Source organism: Sarcophilus harrisii, chromosome 4 (assembly GCF_902635505.1).
Source record: "Sarcophilus harrisii chromosome 4, mSarHar1.11, whole genome shotgun sequence".
NCBI lineage: Eukaryota > Metazoa > Chordata > Mammalia > Dasyuromorphia > Dasyuridae > Sarcophilus > Sarcophilus harrisii.
In genome coordinates this window covers 285,775,894-285,800,106 of record NC_045429.1, presented here as the reverse complement: position 1 = coordinate 285,800,106, position 24,213 = coordinate 285,775,894, and the positions used below count along the sequence as shown (strand labels likewise).

General features: G+C 43.6%; 1 protein-coding gene across 1 annotated transcript; it reads left to right on the top strand.

Annotated features, from left to right (window-relative positions):
- The first annotated feature begins 1,789 nt into the window (after positions 1 to 1,789).
- On the top strand, positions 1,790 to 23,645 carry VARS2 (valyl-tRNA synthetase 2, mitochondrial). The gene is given in 44 exon segments (XM_012548889.3): positions 1,790 to 2,031; positions 3,562 to 3,704; positions 3,808 to 3,912; positions 4,023 to 4,154; positions 4,416 to 4,512; positions 4,674 to 4,762; positions 5,023 to 5,134; positions 5,276 to 5,344; positions 5,547 to 5,630; positions 6,432 to 6,564; positions 6,781 to 6,911; positions 7,376 to 7,423; positions 7,559 to 7,637; positions 8,256 to 8,457; positions 8,677 to 8,697; positions 11,078 to 11,333; positions 11,419 to 11,500; positions 11,616 to 11,716; positions 12,900 to 13,021; positions 13,187 to 13,253; positions 13,348 to 13,445; positions 13,609 to 13,690; positions 13,885 to 14,004; positions 14,208 to 14,319; positions 15,012 to 15,100; positions 15,542 to 15,632; positions 16,036 to 16,163; positions 16,321 to 16,424; positions 16,621 to 16,702; positions 17,033 to 17,109; positions 17,199 to 17,268; positions 17,391 to 17,496; positions 17,712 to 17,782; positions 17,929 to 18,054; positions 18,246 to 18,350; positions 18,514 to 18,582; positions 19,412 to 19,490; positions 19,585 to 19,712; positions 19,807 to 19,959; positions 20,902 to 21,108; positions 22,150 to 22,261; positions 22,443 to 22,618; positions 23,163 to 23,291; positions 23,393 to 23,645. Coding segments are annotated over 43 exon segments (4,677 nt in total). The 5' UTR covers positions 1,790 to 2,031; the 3' UTR covers positions 23,483 to 23,645.
- Positions 23,646 to 24,213: the final 568 nt, after the last annotated feature.

Genomic DNA, 24,213 nt, shown 5'->3' with positions numbered 1-24,213 from the left:
AAAAGTTAGGGGGAAAGGTTGTAATGTCTGGGCTAGCTTTCTAGAGGATCTCTCTGTAGTCTGAGCTCAAGTCTATTTGGTTCTGCTTACTTCAGTTGACATCCATTCGTACGAGCCTATTATTCATTTATCTCTGAATTTTTCTTATTATTTTTGAGTATTTTCCATCACATTTATATCTCACATTGTGTCTGGCTATTCCCTGGTCATGAGTCTATTTTGTCTCTAATTCTTTATTACTACAAGTGGTGCCGCTATGAATATTTTGTTGTATAGAGAAATTTTCTTTCTTTCTTTAGCTTCTTGGAGTAATGTAATTCTAAATTCCTTGAGAGAATTTATTAAACTCATGAATTGTGAGCATGTAGAAAAAGAATACCAGTCCTTAGAAATCATCGGATTGTAGATTTAGAGCTGGAAGGGATTGTAGAGTTCATAGAATCTAACACCCTCATTTTATATATGAGAAAACTGAGGTTCAGTGAGATTAAATAATTTACCCTCTATAAAGTGTCAGAGGTGGTATTAACAAAGTCTTCCATATCTCACTATATTATGCTTTAAATTATGCCAAAGTTGTTTTATTTGCTTTTTCGATAGGACAGTTTGTGTGGTGTAGTGGATAGCTTTAGACTTACAGGAAAGGAAGATCTGAGTTCAAATTCTGCCTCGACATTTATTAGCTGTGTGCTACTGGGCAAGTCACTTAATCTCTACCTCGGTATCTTCATCTGCAAAATGGCTATAATAATAATAATATCTACTTCACAGAATAGTGAAAATAAAAAAAATGTAAAGTGTTTTGTAAACCTTAACGTGTTATATGTAAATGTTAGCTTACTTGACAGATTTCTAGACTGGCAGACCAGAGTAACGTGTCTTAATTCCAGGAAGACTTCTGATAAATGTTATCATGATGCCATTATGGAGGATATAGAAAACACACTGGCTAGATTTTGGCATAGAATACCCGAAAAGGAAGAAAAGAAGGAAGTCATGTACCAGGCACTGGGTTAACTGCTTTAGGATGTTATCTCATTTCATCCACACAACATCCCTTAGAGGAAGGGGCAGTAGGAGAGCAGGTTCCATAGATGTTGTTGTATAAAGTAGCACAGGAAGAAGCAGCAAAAAGAGGACTGGTTAGTCTAAGGCAGGGGTCCTCAAACTACGGCCCAAGGGCCCAGATGCAGCAGCTGAGGACGGTTATCCCCATCACCCAGGGCTATAAAGTTTATTTAAAGGCCCACAAAACAAAGTTTTTGTTTTTAACTATAGTCAGGCCCTCCAGCAGTCTGAGGGACAGCGAACTGGCCCCCTATTTAAAAAGTTTGAGGACCCCTGACTCTAAGGGGATAACAGGAGGGTATTTTATATAGAAAAGTTGAGCTGGGGGGGGAGGGGAGATTTTTTATTTATTTATTTGTTTGTTTATTTATCTTACTCTTTGCTCATTGGAAATGTTTACTTCTTAATCATTGGCCAAATTTTGAGAAAAAACAAGGGAGGGGGAGGACGTGATAGATGTCAAGGATTGTTATGTTTGCCCCCAAAATGCTTGGAACACGGTAAAAGTCGTAGAAAAGGAGTTTTAATTTTGATGTCAGGAAAAAACTTCCTAAAAATCAGAACTGAAGTAGCGGGAAAGGCACTGTCTGGGATGGCGCTAAACGATTGGGACAAAGAAAAAACGGAACCAAAGTCACCTCCCTCCCGTTCCTAGCCGGCCGTCCCAATCACGGTCGCGCTAGGTCCCTCCCAATCCTGCCGCGCGGCCTGCTGGGATTTGTGGTCTGAGGAGCCCTCTCTACGTTTCCAGCCCAGGAGCCAGTAAGGTCTGGACTACGATTGTTCTGCGGCTCGGTGTCCCTGCCTCCCGGCCCTCCTCTCAGCCTCAAATATTCTCTCGCGAGCGCCCTCGGGAGCCGCAACTCTCTTCGCTCTTCCCTCCCCGAGCGCCTCCGGTCTCTCCGCGCCTGAGCTCGGAGGCGGCGGCGGGGACGCGGAGCCGGGCACGAGGCCGAGGCGGGGGTGAGTGTGTGCAGGAGAACGGCGAGAGAGGGAACGAGCCAGGCGTGCGTGCACTGGCGCGCGTGGCTGGTGTGTCGGGGGGGGGGCGGGGCGCTGTGCGGTGCTTACACGGCGGGTGGCGCGTAGTGCGCGGTGTAAAGTACGTTGCGCACGTTGTGTGTAGATGCGCAAAATGCGTAGAGCGTGTGTGATGTGCATAGTGATGTCCGTGATGCTTGTAGTGGGCGTGTCTGTGATGCGTGCAGTGTGTGCTGCGCAGACAAGAGACATGCAAGATAAACTAGAGGGGATCCGAGAAATGATGACGTTTTAACAACTTCAGAGATGGTTTATCTTAAAGTCGCCCGGGTGGCGGGTAAGTGGCGTAACCGGGATTCTGGTCCAACCTATGGATCAAGAGCATTGGCTCCATCTTCTCATTTTACCCACGAGGAAAGGAGGTGGGACGACTTGTTGAAGGGCTTGCAGATAGTAACAGAACTAGGATGTGAGTTCCGAGCTTTCAGGCTTCAAATGCAGCTCTTTCTTCATGACTTTTTAAGCAAGACCGCAGGACGGTGAACAGCTTAGAAGAGAATTTTGCTGGGAGTCAGGAGTCCTGTGTGACAATGTTTTACCCGCCACTCGCTGGCTGTGTGATTTTTGGGGAAAGTCACTTTTCTGAGCCAACGTTTCTTCCTCATTAAGTTGGATTAAGTCTTTGGGTCTAAGAAATGAGAAGGTAAAAAAGGATTCTAGTTTGGGAAATATAGTACAGATAGGAGTAGGGGGCAGAATTCTGCCATAAAAGTAGCAATGGAACAATAAGGAGAAGAAATGATTAATCTGGATTACAGAGTATTTGATTCTAAGAGTTTCTTATAAGTATAGGGGGCAGGTTGTTGGTGCAGTGGATAGAACATGGGTCTGAGTGCAAATGTGGTCTCAGATACTTCCCAGGTATGAGACCCTGGGCAAGACACATAGGGTTCTATTTGCCTAGTTTCTTCATCTATAAAATGCTCATCTTACACATGGAAAAGGAAAATCCTACATGGCATTGTAACTGACTCAACAACAAACACATGTATATATTGTTTTTAAAATATTTCGCATGTTCATGAAGACATTTCTGAGAAGTGTGTAATGCAGGTATCCTTGTCCCCATTTATAGATGAAGATATTGAAGTGGTTTGCCCAAGGGCACACATTTATTTAGGTCTGAATTCAAATCCATTGTCTATCTACTGCTCTTCATGTTACATTATATCCTATCGTGTATTCTCAATTCTTTTTCCCAGAACAGTCAGAAATAGTAGTCTACAGAAATATAGGATATCTGGCAACTTTCTAGGTGAGACTCAAAGAAGACAGAGACTACTGAGGAAGATGAGTGGATGAAAGTTAGTTTTAGCAGAAATATGGAATGATGTGGAAAGGAGAATAATATGGGAGATGATGATGTTTGAATGCTGGGTTGAGAAAGATGATATATTGATTGTTGATATTTATGGTGTTGCAAAGATTAATCACATACTTCTCTCTTGTCAGATGATGGAGGGGACTCTACCTCGAACTGGACTGAACCGGGGACAACTACAGTGCCGTAACCTGCAGGAGTTTTTGAGGGGTTTGAGTCCTGTAGTACTAGACCGACTTTATGGTCACCCAGCCACCTGCCTGGCTGTCTTTAGGTAAGAGAGTTGAAAGAGTTTCCAATGTAGAGACCCTTATTAGTAGAAAAACAGTTCATTTTTCTTGTGGTAATTCCTCATATCTTTATCCTACCTCCCATAGGGAACTCCCATCCTTGGCCAAGAACTGGGTGATGCGGATGTTGTTTCTAGAGCAGCCATTGCCCCAAGCAGCAGTAGCCCTGTGGGTCAAGAAGGAATTTAGCAAGTATGTCTCTCTGCCCTCTCCACATTCTTCTAGGGTCTTCTGTCTTCCCTCTTCTCAGATCCCCCCAAAATTCATGTCTCCTATGTTACTTCCACTGCTGTTTTTTTAAGAGCCCAGGAGGAAAGCACAGGATTGTTGAGTGGTCTCCGTATCTGGCACACCCAGTTACTCCCTGGTGGCCTCCAGGGCTTCATCCTCAATCCTGTTTTCCGACAGAATCTTCGTGTTGCTCTCCTGGGAGGGTATGTCATTTTCCTTTCTTTGGTACAAGATACTATCCATGGGAATGTGGGTGGAAGAAAGACTCCCCAAAGTACTTCTTGTGACTTCATAGTTTTTATAGATCTCTTGCTTCATGGGATATATTAATCTGAGATATAGTTTATTCTGGGTTGAAAAATGTCATGCTTATGTCATGCTGATAAGGAAGAGGGAAAATATTGGTGGTATAAAGGGGAGAGGGAGAGGAAGTATATTTTTACTCTAGACCCATCTGGCCATAGGGGGAAGGCTTGGTCAGATGATACAAGTCAACTTGGTCCAGACAAACATGCTCGAGATGTTCCATCATTGGACAAGTATGCAGAAGAAAGATGGGAGGTAAGATCCCAAGGAGATAGTCTTTGTGTTCCCAGAGATTTCCCCAAACTTGGTTATCTCAAGGTCTGTATGTTCCCCTTAAATGCCTTCAGTAGCCTTCAATAAAAGCTCATCTATCCTCTGATTCACCTGGATGAGACTCAGACTTCCCCATCACTCAGGTGATCCTGCATTTCATGGTTGGCTCCCCGAGCGCAGCTGTCAGCCAGGACCTGGCCCAGCTACTCAGCCAGGCTGGACTCATGAAGAGGTGAGGCCAGGGACTTGTGGGGTTTCCCAACTTCCTTTCTTCCCGTATGAGTCCTTGCTGATGTGAGGTTGGAGAGCAGAGGGTTTCTCAAGGAAAAACTGGGGAAAGGTGAGGAAAAAGTCCAAAGAAAGTTAGAAGTGTCTGAGGAAGCTGTGAGGGAAGATCCACTGATCTTAATGCTCTTTCTTAAATCCACTGAAATTAATGCTTTCCCCCCCACCCCCCTTCTTTTCTTCCCCAATGGCCTTGGTAATGCCTAGTTCTGAGCCTGGAGAGCCACCCTGCATTACGTCTGCTGGCTTCCAGTTCTTATTGCTAGACACACCTGCCCAGCTTTGGTATTTTATGCTTCAGTATTTGCAGACTGCCCAGGTAAGAAAGTTTCTTTTTCAAATTGGGCATCTGCTGCTGATATGGGGTCCCCAGCAGTACTTTTGTTTTTGTTCCCTGCTTTGTCATCTCTCCTATGTTCTTATGACCTCTTCCCTTGTGTTTCTGTTTTTCCTTCCTAAGAGCCGAGGCATGGATCTGGTTGAGATCCTGTCCTTCCTCTTCCAGCTTAGCTTCTCCACTCTTGGCAAGGTTAGCAGGGAGGTGGGAGGGTGGGAGGTGGCACTTGGAATGGAATGTGGTGGGAGGAACAATGGGGAAGGAGATATTCGGGGTTGTGGAAGCAGAATAGCTAAGATATAGAAAGATAAGTGATTTGGGGAATTAAGCAGAAGAGGGTGGAAAGAAAAACATTTGGACATCTTAGCCAACCCTTACCACCTCTTTGTCCTAGGATTATTCTGTGGAGGGCATGAGTGATTCCCTTCTTAACTTTTTGCAACATCTACGAGAGTTTGGGCTGGTATTCCAAAGGAAGGTATGAGTTCTCATATACATTTATTAAATGCCTACTCTGTACACTGTACTAATTGTCTCATTTGGTCCTCATAATAACCCTGGGAGATAGATGTTATTATTGTCTTCATTTTACATTGGATTGAGGCAGACATAGGTTAAGTCATTTGCCCAGACTTGCAAAAGTGTCTGAGGCTGGATTTGATTTGTGTCTTTGTAAATTGATAACTAATTTACAGAATTGTGAAATTATAAAATAGGAGCAGCCATTCCAGTTCTTTGAGTACTCACTTGGAAAGACCATGATGGCAGAACTGGAATGGCTGCTCCTCTACAGATGTTCTGTTAGTCTGAAATTGTGAACTTCTGAAATTTGTCTAGTATTTACATCATAGGACCAGAACCCTGACAGTAGCACTTAGATTCAGTATATATTGCCAGGCTATAAAGTTTTGTTAAAATTTTGTTCCTTTGATCTTTGGGATTGTTTGAATATGACTTCCAGGTTTCCTTTTGCAATTTCATTTTCTGCTATTGCTCCTTTATAATAGCTATTTATAACTAGGTGGTAATGGGGGTGGTAGTCAAGGGAACTAAACAAGATACAATAAAATTTTGTTTCCTGACTCCAGTTCTAGCTCTCCATTATTCTGCCCAGTTGCCTCAATTAAAGAGAAATGGGTTTTTAAACAGTGAAGAGCAAGGGACTGTTTGGAGGCTAGAATTCTAGCCTCCTTCAAAGATTGCAAAGCTGGGTATTTGGTTCCCAGGATGGAAGAAGTTAAACACCATCAAATGGCCATCCTTTTTCCATGCTTCCTAGAGAAAGTCTCGGCGCTACTATCCAACCCGATTGGCCATCAACTTGTCATCAGGTGTTACTGGTGCTGGAGGTACTGCTCATCAACCAGGCTTCATTGTTGTGGAAACCAACTACCGGCTCTATGCCTATACTGGTGAGGTTGGAGGGATAAAAATGAGAATAGTTAGATATTTAGGGAAAGTATTAGAAGAAGGAAGGAGATAAGGGGTGGTGGTATTGGAGGAGAACTGAATCTTTTGTGGTCAGATATTTAGGGAAAGTATTAGAAGAAGGAAGGAGATAAGGGGTGGTGGTATTGGAGGAGAACTGAATCTTTTGTGGTCATCTATTGTTTTTTCTTTGGAGACAGAGTCAGAACTTCAGATTGCACTCATTGCCCTCTTCTCCGAGATGCTCTATCGATTCCCCAATATGGTAGTAGCCCAGGTCACTCGAGAGAGTGTGCAGCAGGCCATTGCTAATGGTATCACAGCCCAGCAGGTATTGTCAGCAGATGGATAAAAAGGTGCTGGGGGTGAGGATAGGGAGATAGAGTGATCTCTGTCAACAGTTATGTTTCATTTGGGTATGGTGGATATGGAAACATTGGCAAGTGGTTCAGGAGGGTAGCAGGGAAGGTTAATGATGGAATCCATAACTCTCAGATGGGACTGATAATGGGGATAGAGGTGGGGGAAGAAGATAGAATTAAATGCAAATATTGGAGAATGTAGATGTCAGAGAAGAAATGAAAAATATGATCAATAAAAGTAACAGCAGCAATAGCTGTATGGAAAGAGAGAGGATTGTAGGGAGGGGTAATAATAGGCATGAATATTAAGTTGCCTATGGTGGATGGGGAAAAAAATATTGTTCAAGTAGAAGTGGGTTATAGATTTCAAGATAGCCAGAATTTTCTTAACCTCATGTTATAGCCTTAAAACTATTTTCATGTCTTTTTTCAGATCATCCACTTCATGAAGACAAGAGCACATCCAGTGATGCTGAAACAGGTCCTGAGTTAGAGGAGGCATTTGGAATAGTGGGAGGAGAGTAAAGGAATGGGAGAAGAGATTTCTTGACAAAAAGACAAAAGACAATGTTCTGTCCTAGCTGAAGGTTCTCATAGCTACTTCAATTCCTTACAGACCCCTGTACTGCCTCCCACCATTACAGATCAGATCCGACTCTGGGAGTTGGAGAGAGACCGGCTTCGATTCTCGGAGGGTGAGTGACTGGTAGCAATCATTTGGCAACTGATCTTTAGATATAAACCTTTTGCTTTGTTAGACTCTAATTTTATCCAACTGATTTATTTCCCTCTCCTTTATCTTGGGATGAAAGAGAATTGTCTGGCCAAGCAACTGGGGGCAATTCTTTGGTGCTTATATTCAAAGCTAGAAAGTTTGCACAAATCAAGTCAGTTTAAAAATACTTATTATTTGCACCAGTTGGGAGAAGACATATAGATAATCCACAGATTAGATCATTCATTACATAGAAGAGTAGAAAGGTTAAGAATTGTAAGGGAGTTTTCATTTGATTGGAAATTGGCCCAAAGAGGGGAGAAGATTTGCTTAAGATCATCCAGAGCCAGGGCTAGAATTCAGGTTCCCTACTTGCAGGCTGTCTATCTGACTTGCACCCCATTTGTTGGTCTCTTTTTGTAGTCAGATGTTTTCTTGATTGCTTTATTTATTGAGCACTAATTGCGTGCCGAGCATCGCGTAACTGGCCGGGGGCAGCCAATACTCTGGGCATTGTGGCTCGCCGCGTTTCATCTTGTGTCTCCTCCTCCTCCTCCTCCCTCCCTCCTCTTCTGTGGCCCTGCTCCCGGAATCCCAGGTGTCCTCTACAACCAGTTCCTGTCCCAGGTGGACTTTGAGCTGCTGCTGTCGCACGCCCGGGAGCTCGGGGTGCTGGTCTTTGAGAACACAGCCAAACGGCTTATGGTGGTGACGCCGGCGGGGCACAGTGACGTCAAGCGGTTTTGGAAGAGGCAGAAGCACAGCTCCTGAGCCACGACTTGGGCCGGGGGCGCCGCCGCGCGGGCCCGGAGGAAGCGGCCTGGAGGATGCAGCCGGCCTGCGTAGGAGCCGCGCGGCTCGGGGCAGTAACTCCGTGGCGGCCGGCCCGGAACCCATGCCCCTGGCTGCCCGGGGAAGGGGCGCTCGGAAGGCCTGGCCTCGCGGGGATTTCGGCGCCATGCGCTAGTTCTTTTTTCTAATGACATCGAAACTATTCACAATCAATAAAATTCTGGAAGCGCCCCTCCTCCCCAGAGGGGGCGCGCTTTTCCTTTTCGTGTTTCTTTTTTGCGAATGGGCGAGGCTCTGGGAGGCGCGTGCGTCATTCTAAGGATGGGGGTGGGGAGAGGCGGTTTGCCCTCGGTTTGCGCACGCGCGCTTTCTGTGCTCTTTCCTGCGCGCTACGGTAGCGTTCCGATGGCGACATCTTCCGCCTAGCGTCTGACCCGGGTGTTGTTGAAAGGGCAGATTGGCACCTGGCCTCTGCGGGGTCTCGCGGTCACCTCGTGTACTGTGGACTTCTGGGGAGGCGGGCCTGGGCTGTTCGGAGTCGGCAGAAAAGCGTGAGCGGAGGCTTCGGGCTACTCAGTGCGTCTGTGGGGCAGGCGGGCGGGGGAGCGGGCGTCCCGGCGCCAATGCGGCGGGGTATAAAGAGCGCGGCCGCGGGAGCCCGGGATGCCCGTTCTGCTTGTGACACACTTTCCGTGTGAGGCGGTGCAAGCCGCTTCGTAACTGGCGCGGCGCTTCTAGGGCTGCAAAGCGCTTTGCTCTTGTGGAGCACTACGTTCTCTGAACCCTGAGGGCCGAGTGCAAAACTGGTTTACACCGGTCGTGAAATTGCCCAAGGCCATACGTTTAAATATCTGAGGCTGTTAAACTCTGATCCCAAAGATTCCAGACACCGCGTTCTATGCGGATAACCCTGAGCAATCGAACTTGAAGTTCCCTGACTCGGTTTCTTTGTCTTTAAAGGGAAGGGACATGAGGTCATGTTTTTAGAGGGGCAAGGGTTCATCTAGTTAATTTAACTTTACCAAGGAGTTTTCCAGGATTCAAACCCAGAGGCAATAGGGTGTAGTGGGGAGAAATTCAGCATTTGGACCCAGTGCCCCTGGGTTCCATTTCCAGTTTTGCTACTATATATGCCATCTTCTGGTTACTTTTGCGGGGACTCAAAATCCAAGGTCGAAGAGACCGCTTTTGTTTTTAGATAGAGCATTTATGAGATGCTTACTATGTGCTAGGCACTGGGGATTCAAAGGAAAATGAAGCAGCCTTTGTTCTTAAGAAGCTTAGTCTAGCATAGGACATAACGAGTAAGCACGTACAAAATAAAGAGAAGGTAATCTGTCCTCTGACTCCAAATCTTCCTTCCTGATAGCTTTAGTATTTGCCTTTATATAGGGGTATTCACACTAGCACTTTAGTGATGCTTATCCTCTCTTAATGTCCACTTTCCACCTAATCCTCACCTGTGGTTCCAAGAAGTTGTAGCATTTGAAGTGGCTACATCTGGCTAAAACCAAGAAGACTCCCCTGGTTGAAATGAGTGGATGAGAACAATTTGTTCCAGTGGGCATGAGGCCAGCTGAAAGAGGCACTGTGGAGTGCTTATCAGGGGTCCTCAAACTTTGGCAGCTGAGGACAATTATCCCTCTCACCCAGGACTATGAAGTTTCTTTATTTAAAGGCCCACAAAACAAAAGTTTTTGTTTTTACTATAGTCCAGCCCTCCAACAGTCTGAGGGACAGTGAACTGGCCCCCTGTTTAGAAAGTTTGAGGACCCCTGGTCACTAAGTCTTAGAGCTTGATCGGACAGCAAGATGCAAGCTCATTCACTGTATCCTGTAATGTCACTGTCTTAGAAAACAAAGAACAAACATTATTTGCTTTAGTGGGTTAGTTAAAAGAAAATAAAACTTGCATAGTCTCCAAAAATCTTTTGAATGCTATATAAGTATCAGCTATAGGGCAGCCTGATAAAAAGTTGGCCATAGACTCATCTGCAAAATTCCCATTGTCAGTGAAATCACTGGTTGTCTCTGTTCCTATGCAGAGTGCAGTGATTGAATTCTTTAGCACTGTACTAGTAAGAGAAAGTGATTGAAGTGGTTTTAGAAGTTTTAGAAATGAAATCTGTCTAGTTTAAAAAAAAAAGAAAAGAAAGGAGTGTTACAAGTTTACAAAACAAGCATTATAGTTCAAGTCCAAGGAAAGATTCTTTGGGGCACTTTGGAACTAGAAGAGATCCAAGTACAATGAGGCAGGAATCCTGTCCTCAGAATCATGGTATATTCCTTATCTTTAATCCTCATTGCTGCCCTGTCAAGATAGACAAGATTGGTATTTTTATCCCCATTTTGCAAGTGAAGAACCACCTAGAAAGTCATTCAAACAGTAAGCATTTATTAAGTATTTAAAGATGACTTGATCAAGGTCAATGGGAAAGCCAGGACCATGAACCTGAACCTTTAGGTCTGAGGCTTTTTTTCCCCCTCATTATGCAACACTTCAAAAAGTATGGAAATCATAGACTTGAGGAGAAACTGTAAAGAAGGACTTGGTGAATAAATAAAATAGCCAGGATTAAAGAAATGAGTGACTTGTTGCTGAGAAAATAGATGAAGGGGATTTTTGAGACTGGTGAATGTTTTTTCTTCTAGGAAGAGAGGGCCTCTTGCCCATCCAGCCTCAATGTCCCACTTGTCCTTGGCCCCTCTTCGGAACAGGATTTGGAGTCTGAAACCCTACCCAAGCGTCCCCTGGTCTCATCCTTTCTCCACTCAACCTTATCCTCATGGACCCTCTGTGCCCCAAAGGAATCGTGAACAGAAACAGAAGCGGCTTCGAGAAAAGCAGAGGGCTTTGGACAAAGAGATGGCAGTGAATAGCAAGGTAAGGGGAAAAGAGGCTATGGGTACAATAGGGGATGGTTGAATGGTAATTAGTTTCCCCAAATCTTACCTGATTTCTTTTTCAGCTATCAGTAAAGCCTAGTAAAAGCTGGATTGCTAAAGAGACAGTGTTATATGAAATCCCTACAAAACCTGGTGAAAAAAAAGGTAATGGAAAGCTATGAAAATCTTTTCTACTCCTTCCCCAGTATTTTGGCTGAATAGTAAAGTAATATTTCAACAAGTTTAGAGAAAATAGAATTTTCTCTTCCATCTGTTCTAGATGTCACAGGGCCCATGCCTCCTACATACAGTCCACAATATGTTGAGGCTGCCTGGTACCTTTGGTGGGTTCAAGAGGGATTCTTCAAGCCAGAATATCAGGTCAGTAACTAATATCTATAGCAATTTGTGTTGGGTTTTAGATGAACAAGATCCCTGACCTTATAGTGCTTATAGTCTAGGATTGTAGATTAAGAGATTTAGAGTTAGAACCATATAGTTCAACCCTTTTGTTTTATAAATTGGGATCTAAAGCATAGTGTAGTAAAGAGCATACAAGAAGGAAGTGCAAGAATTGACATTCAAACCTGGATCCTTTGGCTTTAGTTCCAGTCCTCTTTTTACTTATCTGGATGGTTTCTTCAGATAAAGGACGGAACATTAGCACAGGTGTGATACACAGTGTTACACAATAAGTACTTTAGGCTTCTTAACAACCCCTTTTCTATCAAGAAATTTCTACATGATCCTAGGTACATAGGTATATATAAAGTAGATATACAAATCAAACATTTACTAAAAATAAATAGTAATTTCAAGACCTTCACATTCAGTTACAAGACTCCATATGGAGTTGTGACCCATAGCTTAAGAAAGAGAACCACAGATAAGGGGGGATCAGAGAAGATTTCTTATAGAAAATGGTATTTGAATTGGGTTTCAAAGGTAAAGTAAAAAATCAACTAGCTAAGGGAGAAGGAAGGACATTCCTGGTACAAATGAGGAACTGAGGTCCAGAGAGGTTGGAGGTTTTATCTCAGGTCACACAGAAGGACAAGAGCCAGAATTTGAACAAGATCTTGTTTCCTTTTCTATGCCATGCTCCTTTCCAGACGGGGTGGAGAGAGTAGAAGTGGGAGTAATTAATAAGATACCGTTGCAATAATGAAAGTATGTATGAAGCTTATGGCAGTGAGAATAGAGAAGTAGGCAAACGGGAGAGATTATGTGGAGGTGGAGTGGATGGGATTTGCTTAGACATGGGAGAACTACAAGGTTTTATCCTTGGGAGACAGGTTGGATGGTAATAATTTTGAATCAGAAATAGGGGAGTCAGAAAGAGGAACTGTTTTAGGGCAAAAAAATTTGGTTTTAGGCTGAGAAAAGAAATGAAATTGGAAGATTCTGATTATCCCTTCAGAATTTCTTTGCTGACATTGAGAGCCATTTTCCCTATAGCACTATAACTCTAGAAGCTAGAGGGCTCTCTTGTCCTGGGTAAACTCCCTGCCTCAACCTCTATTCTCAGCTCCTTTCTGACTTTGTCTTTTGCCGACCTTCCTAGTCCCAGCTGCCTCAGGCTACAGGGGAGATCTTCTCCATTTGCATTCCACCCCCCAATGTCACTGGTTCCTTGCACCTTGGCCATGCTCTTACTGTGGCCATACAGGATGCTCTTGTGCGCTGGTAAGAGAGAAAGGGGAGTGTGTTTGGCTCCTGGAAAATGGGGTTGGGGTAATGGGGAGGTGAGTTTGGAATAATAGGGTGGGATTGGCCATACAGGTATTGAGGAGTCATGGGGATGTTGGAGTGAAGTTAAGCAGGTATATGAAATTCTGGGTTCTAACACAGGCATCGGATGCGAGGGGACCAGGTACTGTGGATCCCAGGTTCAGATCATGCTGGCATTGCTACTCAGGTATTTTTCTGATCCTCTTTTCTCTATCAAGTTAAAGGAGATTTCCTCTTTGAAGTCACTTAACCTTTCCATTTTTCCTCTTTCCTTATTCCAGGCTGTGGTAGAGAAACAACTATGGAAGGAACAGGGAATAAGGAGACATGAACTGAGCCGAGAAGATTTTCTAAAGAAAGTATGGAAGTGGAAGGAAGAGTAAGCATAGCTCTTTAATCCCCAGCCCTTTCCTCCCTTTTCCCCATATTCCATTCTCTCCTGAGCTGTAAGCATCTTGCTTCCCTGTCCTGGTCCTCCCCAATTTTCTTCCCTGACTGTTATACAGAGGGAGTACTTATACTTTTTTTTCCCATGGGAACAGGAAAGGTGGTGAGATCTGTGAGCAGCTACGAGCCTTGGGGGCCTCTTTGGACTGGGATCGAGAATGTTTTACTATGGATGCTGTGAGTGCCAGATGCTTTGACTCCAAAGGGAATGGCGGATTAGGTGGTGAGAGAATGAAAACTTGGACCTAAGAAGCCTGGAATATATCCTAAGTTCCTGAGGGGGGTGAGAGAAATGGTGGCGTGAGAACACTATAGAGGGGAAGTTACTACTGGTTGTAGTAGTAGTAGAAGGAACATAGACCTTCTTTCAGGGTTCTTCAGTAGCAGTGACAGAAGCCTTTGTCCGTCTGTATGAGGCTGGCCTATTATACCGGGACCAGCAGATTGTCAACTGGTCATGTGCTTTGAGGTCGGCCATCTCGGATATTGAGGTAAGTGTGTGGTTGGGATGAGGAGATTGGAGATGGACACAATTTTCAATTCCTAATGTCAAACTAGGGGGAAAGGGGTAGTTGGACTTTTGATGGGATTAGAGGTAGATCAGACAGAGGATACAAAAGAAGGAATATAAACTAAGAGTCCTTTGAGGCTATGAACACAGAACAGTGACACCAGTCTTTCCTGATATGCCCAGGTAGAGGGTCGGCCCCTGCCTGGCCGAACAGAATTCTGCCCTCCAGGCTGTCCCCACCCTGTCTCCTTTGGCCTCCTCTTTTCTGTTGCCTTTCCAGTAGATGGGGATCCTGGTAAGTTCCATCAGTTGTTCTTTTGCTTGACTTAGTGTGGCCTAGTCTTTCCTCATTCTTTTCTAACTGTGAATGTCATGTTCCTTTTAGAATCTCCCACTTCCTAGCATAGGGAGTAATAACCTATTCTTTCCACAATTAGTTTCTTCAAATTAATTAATTAGTAAGCTTTTTTTTTTGGCTGCTAATCTGGTATTGGCCACAAAAAATGCCTTTTAGCCCCTACCTTCAAGATGGGGAGACATGTCTGGTCCCTGTGAAACAAAATAATTCAATATCGAACTCTGTAGTTTGAACTGTAAGTGCTTCAGGAGGTAAGAAGAGCAATAAGCAATAATGACCACTAGAGTAGTCATGGCCAACACCTTGGAAAATGCATTTGTACTGGACTCCAAGGGATGGGTTGACTTGTGGTAAGGAGAGTGAAACACCTCTAGAATATCCTGCCTCCTCCATTTTACCTGCTAGGAATTTCATGATTTATTTTGGTTCTAAGTGATTTCCAATCTTGTCTCCCATCTGTTTCTTCCACTCAAACTAGGGGCAAACCCCTTCTCCTGTGGATGCTAATCCCTATTTTGCATAATTACTTTTGAAGAAGCTGTTGTTCAGAATGGGCACCCATCCCCAATTATGCCAGGATCTTCTGGGAAATGGGGAATTGATTTGGGATTGGTTGTATGTTTCCCTAGATACAGAGATTGTAGTGGGGACTACACGGCCGGAGACTTTACCTGGTGATGTAGCTGTGGCTGTTCATCCCGATGATCCTCGATACATAGTAATACCATTTGACTTCCTCACTCTCCTTTCCTTTCTTAGTTTACTCTGATATCCTCTAAGATTGTTGTCACTTTTTCCTTGGCTCCATTTCTTTGGCTCAAGACCATTCTTTATTTTCTTGCTGGCTCGGCCCCAATTTTTGGAATTGCAAAATTGTACACTCTCTTAAAAAGAAGTAAGAGATCATATGATTCAATTTCTTTTCTTTTTCAGTAATGAATATTCTTATTCAGTAATGAATAAAGAGGTTAAAATTACAAATTAATACTATGATCCTGATATTTTGGTTTTGTTTCTTAACTCTATTCCTTCTAGTTGTTCCCTTTCTTCTTCTCTCTAATACCCTCATTCTCTCTCCCTTCCAATAAATGTAACTATACCTGATTCATAAAAAGCACTTAAATGTGTTGAATACCTAATTATTTCTTTCCCTTGTTAGCACCTCCATGGGTGTCAGCTCCGTCATCCACTAAGTGGGAAGCTCCTTCCCCTCATCACTGACCCTACAGTCCAGCCTGACCTGGGCACAGGTTCGTGGAGACTATGAAAGAGTAAGAACGCTAAAGGAAGATTAGGGAAGGGGAGAGAAGGAAATTAAGGAAGAATGAGGAAATTCACAAAGGAAGTCTGGGAGTATAATAAGGAATAGTAGCACTATACCTTACATTTGCATAAACATTACCTATAGATAAGCATGGCTGCCTTGTGAGATAGACTAGATATATGTTCATTTTCTAGATAAAAAAAAAAAAGGCTAATGCATGCTAAATATCAGTGTGTGGCTGGTAAGTGGCCGAGTCAGGATCTGAGCTTCTGACTTGGTTTGTACTTTTCCTTATGCAGAGATAAGGAGAGGGAGGGAGACTTGTGGAATTTCAGATGAGGCATAGAAAATGGAGAGTTTGATTTTCTCCTCACTGTTGGTTCCTTTAGGTGCAGTGAAGGTGACCCCTGCCCACAGCCTTGTTGATGCTGATATTGGGGCACGACACAAGCTGATCCCTGTGAATGTCATTGGAGAGGATGGAACCATGGTTACCCCCTGTGGGGATTGGCTGCAGGTAGTATCACACTTTTAATTTCCTCCCCTTTTTTCTAGATCTTGCTGTCTTTTCTTGGCCCCTTTCCTCCTCCCCTTCTTCCATCCCCTCCACTCCCCCATCCCTCAGGCTTCTTTCTTTTTTTCCTTACAGCATCTTACAGAACTTTTCCTTACAGGGTCTTCATCGATTTGTGGCTCGTGAAAAGATTGTGTCTAGGCTTAAGGAACAAGGATGTTTTCGTGGCATTCAGGACCATCCTATGGTACTCCCTATCTGCAGGTAATTCTCTTCTTCTAGATCTCTAGATCCAGATCTCTAAAAGGTAGTGGGGGTGAGAATATAGAAGAAAGCAATAAACTTTTATGAAAGTAAAAGGAGGGTAGGGTCATATCACTCTGAGGAGGATGTGGGGTATAAGATATAGGAAGAATGGCGATGAAAGAAAATGAATGGGGCCTCACTCTTCCCCCTGTAGTCGTTCTGGAGATGTGGTAGAATATCTTCTCAAAAACCAGTGGTTTGTGCGATGCCAGAAAATGGGGGAACAAGCTGCCCAGGTGAGACCCAAATGGGGACACTATATAAGGGAGATGGGGCTTCTTAGAACTGAGAATGAGGAAACCTGGGAGTCCCCTTTCCTGAAGAGGCTTCTAATTTATAGGAACTGGGTGAGGAGTATAGTATCTGGTATGGAGGCATGAGGATAGATATGATGATCTGAGCAGGGCCCAGTTAAGTCAGGTTTATACAGTTATATCCTCCATCCCTCACTAACTTGGGATGCTAGCAGAAGAGACCTGAGCTTTAGAATTATCTCATTTGAGACTAGTTTACCCTCTGGCACACAAGAAAAGGGGTCATTGCCTGAAGTCCCCCTTTCTTTGTAGGCTGTGGAATCGGGGGCCCTATGTCTCAACCCTCCCTTTCATCAGAAGAATTGGCAACATTGGTTTTCTAATATCAGGCAAGTAGGAACACTGGTGAGATTAGAGAAGAGAGATTTAATCATACTGTAAAGTAACTTTTTTGGGGGGATGGGGGTCTCATCCACAGTGATTGGTGTGTTTCCCGGCAGCTGTGGTGGGGACATCAAATTCCAGCATATAGGGTTTTTGGAAAGGAGGTAAAGGGGGAAGGGTGGTTTGGTTTTCTCAGGGCAATGGAGAGGGTAGAAAACTGGGAAATTACTGTTTCAAATTACCTTACAAGTCTTGTCACCATCCATCCCAAGTTGCTCTTTTATAGGGAGACATTGAAGAATGTTGGGTAGTAGGTCGATCAGAGGCTGAGGCCAGAAAGGTAGCTGCAGAACTCATAGGGAGACCAGAGAAGGAGCTAACTTTGGAGAGGGGTAAGTAATGGGGCTGGGAGGAGGCTGATTCCTGGGTACCTGTGAGTAGATGCTGGATTAAGGAAGATGGGGAAAGTTGATTTGGAAACTGGGATAGGGGGCCAGGTATAGGGCCTCCCTGGGTCTCAGATCTGAAAAAATGGAAAGGTGAATAAAGGACTGCAGTCCTCAGAAAACTAGATCCCAGTTATTCCTGTTTTTACTCCATTCTTCAGACCCTGATGTTTTAGACACCTGGTTTTCCTCTGCACTTTTTCCCTTTTCTGCTCTGGGCTGGCCTCAAAAGGTAAGATGGGTTGAAGAGATGTGAAATTGATGACAGTAGAGAAAGATGTCATGAAACTGAGGGTGCATGGAGGAACAGAGATTTGGGGCATGGAAGAGAATGTTAGGGCCTGTGGTATTAGCCCTTGGTTCTATTTTGCATTTCAGACTCCAGACTTAAATCGGTTCTACCCCTTGTCCCTGTTGGAGACAGGCAGTGACCTTCTGATGTTCTGGGTAGGCCGAATGGTTATGCTAGGGACCCAGCTCACTGGACAACTTCCGTTTCCCCAGGTAACATTTCCAGTTCTTGTCTTCCTTTCCAGACTCCCTAGCTGAAGAGAGGCAGTGTTTCTCTATTCCTCCCATGGGTCTGTTCATCTTCTCTGAAACCTAAAGAAGGAAGATCTCAAGGTATCTACTTCCCAGAACCCTGACTCTGTTTCCAATTAACTCCTTCCACATGCCTCACTTCTCCTGCCTAGGTGCTTCTTCACTCCATGGTTCGGGATGGGAAAGGCCGCAAGATGAGCAAATCTCTGGGAAACGTACTTGATCCCAGAGATGTTATCAGAGGAGCAGAGCTACAGGTCAGAAGGCTGAACCATGGGTGGGCAAATAAGTTGGAGGAACTGGAATGGGTTTTGAGTAAAAGTGGAGGGGCTTGTGGTGGGGAATTAGGGCTAGGAAAAAGATTTTGTGGAGCAAAAGTTAGATCATTAGATAGAGGCCATTTTTTTATTCTTCCCTTAGGTGCTACAGGAAAAGCTGAAAGATGGAAACCTGGATCCCAGGGAGCTACAGATTGCTGCTTCAGGACAGGTAGAAACCCAAGTGTTTGCTGTTCATTGTTCCCCAAGTAATATAGCCCCACAGCCCTTTTTGTAGTGGCTAGAAACTGGAAACTGAATGGATGTCCATCAGTTGGAGAATGGTTGAATAAATTGTGGTATATGAAAATTATGGAATATTACTGTTCTGTAAGAAATGACCAACAGGATAATTTCAGAAAGGCCTGGAGAGACTTACATGAACTGATGCTGAGTGAAATGAGCAGGACCAGGAGATCATTATATACTTCAACAACAATACTATATGATGACCAGTTCTGATGGACCAGGCCATCCTCAGCAACGAGATCAACCAAATCATTTCTAATGGAGCAGTAATGAACTGAACTAGCTATGCCCAGAAAAAGAACTCTGGGAGATGACTAAAAACCATTACATTGAATTCCCAATCCCTATATTTATGCACACATGCATTTTTGATTTCCTTCACAAGCTAATTGTACAATAATTCAGAGTCTGATTCTTTTTGTACAGCAAAATAACGTTTTGGTCAGGTATACTTATTGTGTATCTAATTTATTTTAATATATTTAACATCTACTGGTCATCCTGCCATCTAGGGGAGGGGGTGGGGGTGGGGGGGTAAGAGGTGAAAAATTGGAACAAGAGGTTTGGCAATTGTTAATGCTGTAAAGTTACCCATGTATATATCCTGTAAATAAAAGGCTATTAAATTAAAAAAAAAAAAAAAAAAAAAGTAATATAGCCCCAGGTGTCACTCCCACACAGGCATCTTAAACCTCTTCTCTTGGCCTGCCAGCCCTTAGCCATCTTTTCTCTTTTCTTTTCTCTGCTTTTAGAGAAAGGATTTCCCTCAAGGAATCCCTGAATGTGGTACAGATGCCCTGAGGTTCACACTCTGTTCTCATGGAACACAAGGTAAGACCAGGATAGACAGATTGGGGGTAAATTCTGAAGGCAAGACAAAGGAAATTGATGAAGTCAACCCTCTGAACCCCTCTCTACCGTACAGGGAATGACATAAACCTATCTGTTTCTGAGGTCCTGAGCTCCCGCCATTTTTGCAACAAGATCTGGAATGCCATGCGATTCATCCTTAATGCCTTAGGAGACAGATTTATACCCCACCCCATTGAAGAAGTGGGTATTGTATTGGGGGAAGAGAAAAAGTGGATGGTGGAGGGATCGGTAGTCTGGTTGGCTAAAGTTGTTGAACCCTTCTTTTGTCCCATAGCTGTCTCCCTCATCTGCCATGGATACCTGGATCCTCAGCAACCTGGCCTTCACTGTTGGGGAATGTGAGCGAGGCTTCCTAACACAAGAGCTCTCTCATATCACCCATACTTTGCACCACTTTTGGCTCCATAAACTTTGTGATGTCTACTTGGTAAGCCCAGGGGGGCAAGAGCACAGGGACTGGGTAGCATTTTCCTTTGTACTTGTCATATTCCTAAGTTCACCATGAATCTCATGGTTTTCCATGGTGGAACTATTGTACATTGATGATAGAGGAGAAAGCATCAGTTAATACTGTTTCCTTTTCCCTATGGATTGATTCTTGGGAGCCTTCCCTTCCATCTCCTGTCTTGCCTTCTACCCCCATTGCCTGGGAGAGAGAAAAGAGAAAAACAGTCAAACAGATGGATTTTTGAAAAAATTAAGGCAGAAAAGCAGGAGAAATATCTGAACCTTTCATCTTTATAAGTATTCTTCCCTGGGGACAGTGAGAGAATCAGGAAGCCAATCTAGTGTGCTCTGGGGCCCAGTGTGAGCCACTAGAACAACTGATCTCTAACTACATATGCTACCTAATTTTAACTGATCCTTCAAAAACGTAATTTCAGGCAAAAACAGCATAGGGAATTGTGCAGTTCATCTACAAAGGAAAATATTCTAAATGCATTTTTATGATCTGTGTAAAGTAATGTAATTTTTCTGGGCCTCAGCTAGACTAGATGATCTTTAAGGTAAGTTCCTTCCAGCTCTATTGTCCAGCTTATAACAAGCAATCAGCAAGGTTTTAAGAACTAATGGTTATTAGTTATTATATACATGATGTTGGTTGTAAAATAGGCTATGCTTTACTGGAGGTAAGGGGAAGTGACCCTTAGCAGAGTATTCAGGTCATACAGTGATTCTTCTCTGACTTAAGATCCCAGGGAATGGCTCTAGAGAAGGGAAGGGAACTAGGATCATTGTTTTGAGTTCTTTTCTTTCCCAAACCAGGAAATTAGAATGAGGAACCGTGTGAAATAATTGGATAGCCTAGCCAGAGGAGAGAAGTTGACTCTGGGGTCCTCTATAGCTGACATTAGCCCTTAATTTCCAGGAGTCAGTGAAACCTGTGTTGTCAAGGTCACCCCAATCCCCTGGATTACTGCAGACTTTATACTCCTGTGCAGATGTTGGACTTCGTCTCCTTGCCCCATTCATGCCCTTCCTGACTGAAGAGCTTTGGCAGCGATTGCCTCATGGACCAAATTGCGCCTCAGCTCCAAGCATCTGTGTTGCCCCCTACCCCTGTGCCCAAAATCTGGTGAGCTATATCTGTCTTAGTGTGGTGCAGCCAACAGGCCTAAGGTCTGAGCTACTAATTTATTGTCTATAAAATGATGAGGATGGACTAAATAATTTTTAAGATCCCTTCTCTCCCTAACTTTCTGTAAGATAATTAATTGGCCTCAATTTCCTCATCTGTCAATTGACAGCATTAGACTAGATGCAAGAAAGGAGATTCCTTTCAGAGGCACAATATTCTATGATTCTGTGTATTGGGGAGGGTCTGACTGGAGTGGGGGATCTTGGGGGATACTGGATTTTGTGGAAATGTTGGTAGTATGTCATACACATTTAAAGCATTTTGTCAAGGCTAGTTTATTACTAGAGTAATAACAGCCTTCTTTTAAGTTTCGAGGGAATGTTATATTATCAGACAATATTGTGCTTTGTTATTGTGGAGTTTTCCAGAGTTGAATCTTTTAGATGTTCATTTACTGCTGTAGGGTGACCCTCTATCCAAAGTCACCAGATTACGCCTGGGAATTCCTTAACAAACACAAGGATAACCACACATAGTTAACCCAGCCTAGGATTCTGTGTGATTGCCCGATAAGCATGATTGGTTGGAAAGCAGTTATCCTTGTAGTATTTGACACAAAAGTTAGGGAAACGGGCAGCTAGGTGGCGCTGTGGATAGAGCACCAGCCCTGAAGTCGGGAAGACCTGAGTTCAAATTTAGTCTCAGACACTTCCTTGGGCTGTTCAAACTTTTCCCCCCCTTCCCCCCCCCCCCCCCCCCCCCCCAAAAAAAAAAATTTTTTTTTTAAGTTAGAGAAAAACATCTTAGTTCTCCTCAGTTACCAGTTACAAATCCATCAGTTTTTCATTTAATTTCTTGAACTCAACTTAAAAAAATTTTTTTTAATGTAATGGGTTGTGAGATCTAGATCAGAGAGACAACCAGGTGAGACATAGTTACCTACTCTCAAGTAGGGAAATAGGGAAACAAATTCATTTTTTAACAGACTCTCCCTGGAGCTCATAGACATGTGATCTGTGATTGGCCCAACTCTTACAGAATCCTTGGTACCAACCAGAATTGGAACAGCGATTTGCTCGGGTTCAAGAGGCTGTAAAAACACTAAGGGGGCTCAGAGCCATGTACCAACTCAGCAGAGTCCGACCCCGAGGTGAGAACTGTCCCTTAATACCTAGGTCCTTGAGGGGAGAAAGGATTGTTGTGTGAAAGATGAGAACTAGAGATCTAGTCACACATGGGTTGCTGAAAGATTTAGTGGCTTTGATAAAGGGAGAGACAAATGCCTAATGTTATTGCTTTTGAATCTACTCTTTCCCCATCATCTTGCCCAGTGTTGTTGCAATGTTCAGAGCCCAAAGAACAGTACCTCTATGAAGATTTCCTGGAGCCACTGGGCACTCTGGCCCATTGTGGAGCTGTGAACTTCCTACCTTACAATAAGGCATCTCCCCAAGGCTGGGCCCAGGCCTCACTCAGCAATACCACCCAGGTCTACATGGAGCTGCAGGTGAGTTTGGGTAAGGGAAGGAATATGTTTTAGAGCAGTGACAGTAAGGTGAGTAAGGAACTAGAAGGAAAAAATGTTAGAAAATGGTTGGGTTACAAAGAAAGAACACTAGGAAATGAATGTAAACTGCTTGCATTTTTGTTCTTCTTCCCTGGTATTTATACCTTCTAAATCCAATTCTCCCTGAGCAACAAGAGAATTGTTCGGTTCTGCACACATATTGTATCCAAGATCTACTGTAACCTATTTAACATGTATAGGACTGCTTGCCATCTGGGGGAGGGGGGTGGAGGGAGGGAGGGGAAAAATCAGAACAGAAGTGAGTGCAAGGGATAATGTTGTAAAAAAATTACCCTGGCATGGGTTCTGCCAATAAAAAGTTATTTTTAAATAAATAAATAAACAAAAATATAGCAAGAAAAAAAAAGAAAATGGGTGGGTTAAGAAGAAAGAAGTGAAGAATGGAAGATGTTATGATTGGGGAAAAGGAGGATATTCTGGTAGAGTAGGTAGGTCTGAGAATCTAACCTTGTTCTCTCACCAGGGCCTGGTGGACCCTTATCTCCATCTTCCTGTCCTGCTTACCAGAAGACAGAAACTACAGAAACAACTTGATAGCCTTACTGCTTGGACCCCAGTTGAAGAGAGTCAAATGATGAATAGAGAGCATAAGGTGAATTCTCAGAAGAGGGAGGCAAAATACCTGTGATCCTTGGGGATAGGTGGGTAGAAAGGCCAGTTATCTAGATTATCACCTTTTCTCTTTTCATAAAGGTCTCTTCCCTCCTCATGGAGCTATCAAAGTTGGACCAGGCAACATCTTACCTCCAAAAGCTAATGGATACAATTCCTACAAAGCCATGAATTCCACCTATATGTCTCTTTTCTCTGTCAGACCTGTCTCTGGGTATTGATGGATCAGAGTGACTAAATCCTACAAGAATCCTGTGGGACATTCATAATTGCCATATCTTCCCTCCACAGTCTTTTTTTTTTTCTTTTTTTTTTTTTTTTTTTTAACATTTTCAGGATTGAGATAATAAAAAATTTTTTTTTAAGTCAAGGTTTCTGTCTTGGTGCCTTATTTATTGTTCTTTCCAGATGGTGTCCTCTTGGTGCTTCAGTTCCTTTGAAAAAAATTTTACCCAATCTTGGGACTGTTTTTGGTCCTGAGGTTTCTGGTGAGGATGAGGATTGGAGTCCACTAATGTTAAGCTTTCGTATCTCAGGCTTTGTCTTCTCTCATAAGGTCAGAGGATTTGAACTTGTGTTAGTTTTTTCCAGGCCTTTTCACCAGTCTTCCATCTAGTGGCAGATTCGGTGGTAGTTCTTCAAACAAATTCCTAAGGAAAGTGGGGAGAGATTTTTCCAGATCTAGGGATTACAGTGAGAATCAGATTAAAGAAAATTTAGCTCCAGGAGAGGGGCATAGAGCCTGGAAAGACAAGTGCTTCCCTCTGCCCCCACCACATTGAAGTATAGAAGAAATGCAGGACAGTGGCTAGTAGGGATGGATGGATAAAGTGAGGGTGAAGACTAGTAGTGTGTTTGTAGGAAGCAAAGAAAGCTTCAGTCTCTCTTTAATGGAATTGGAA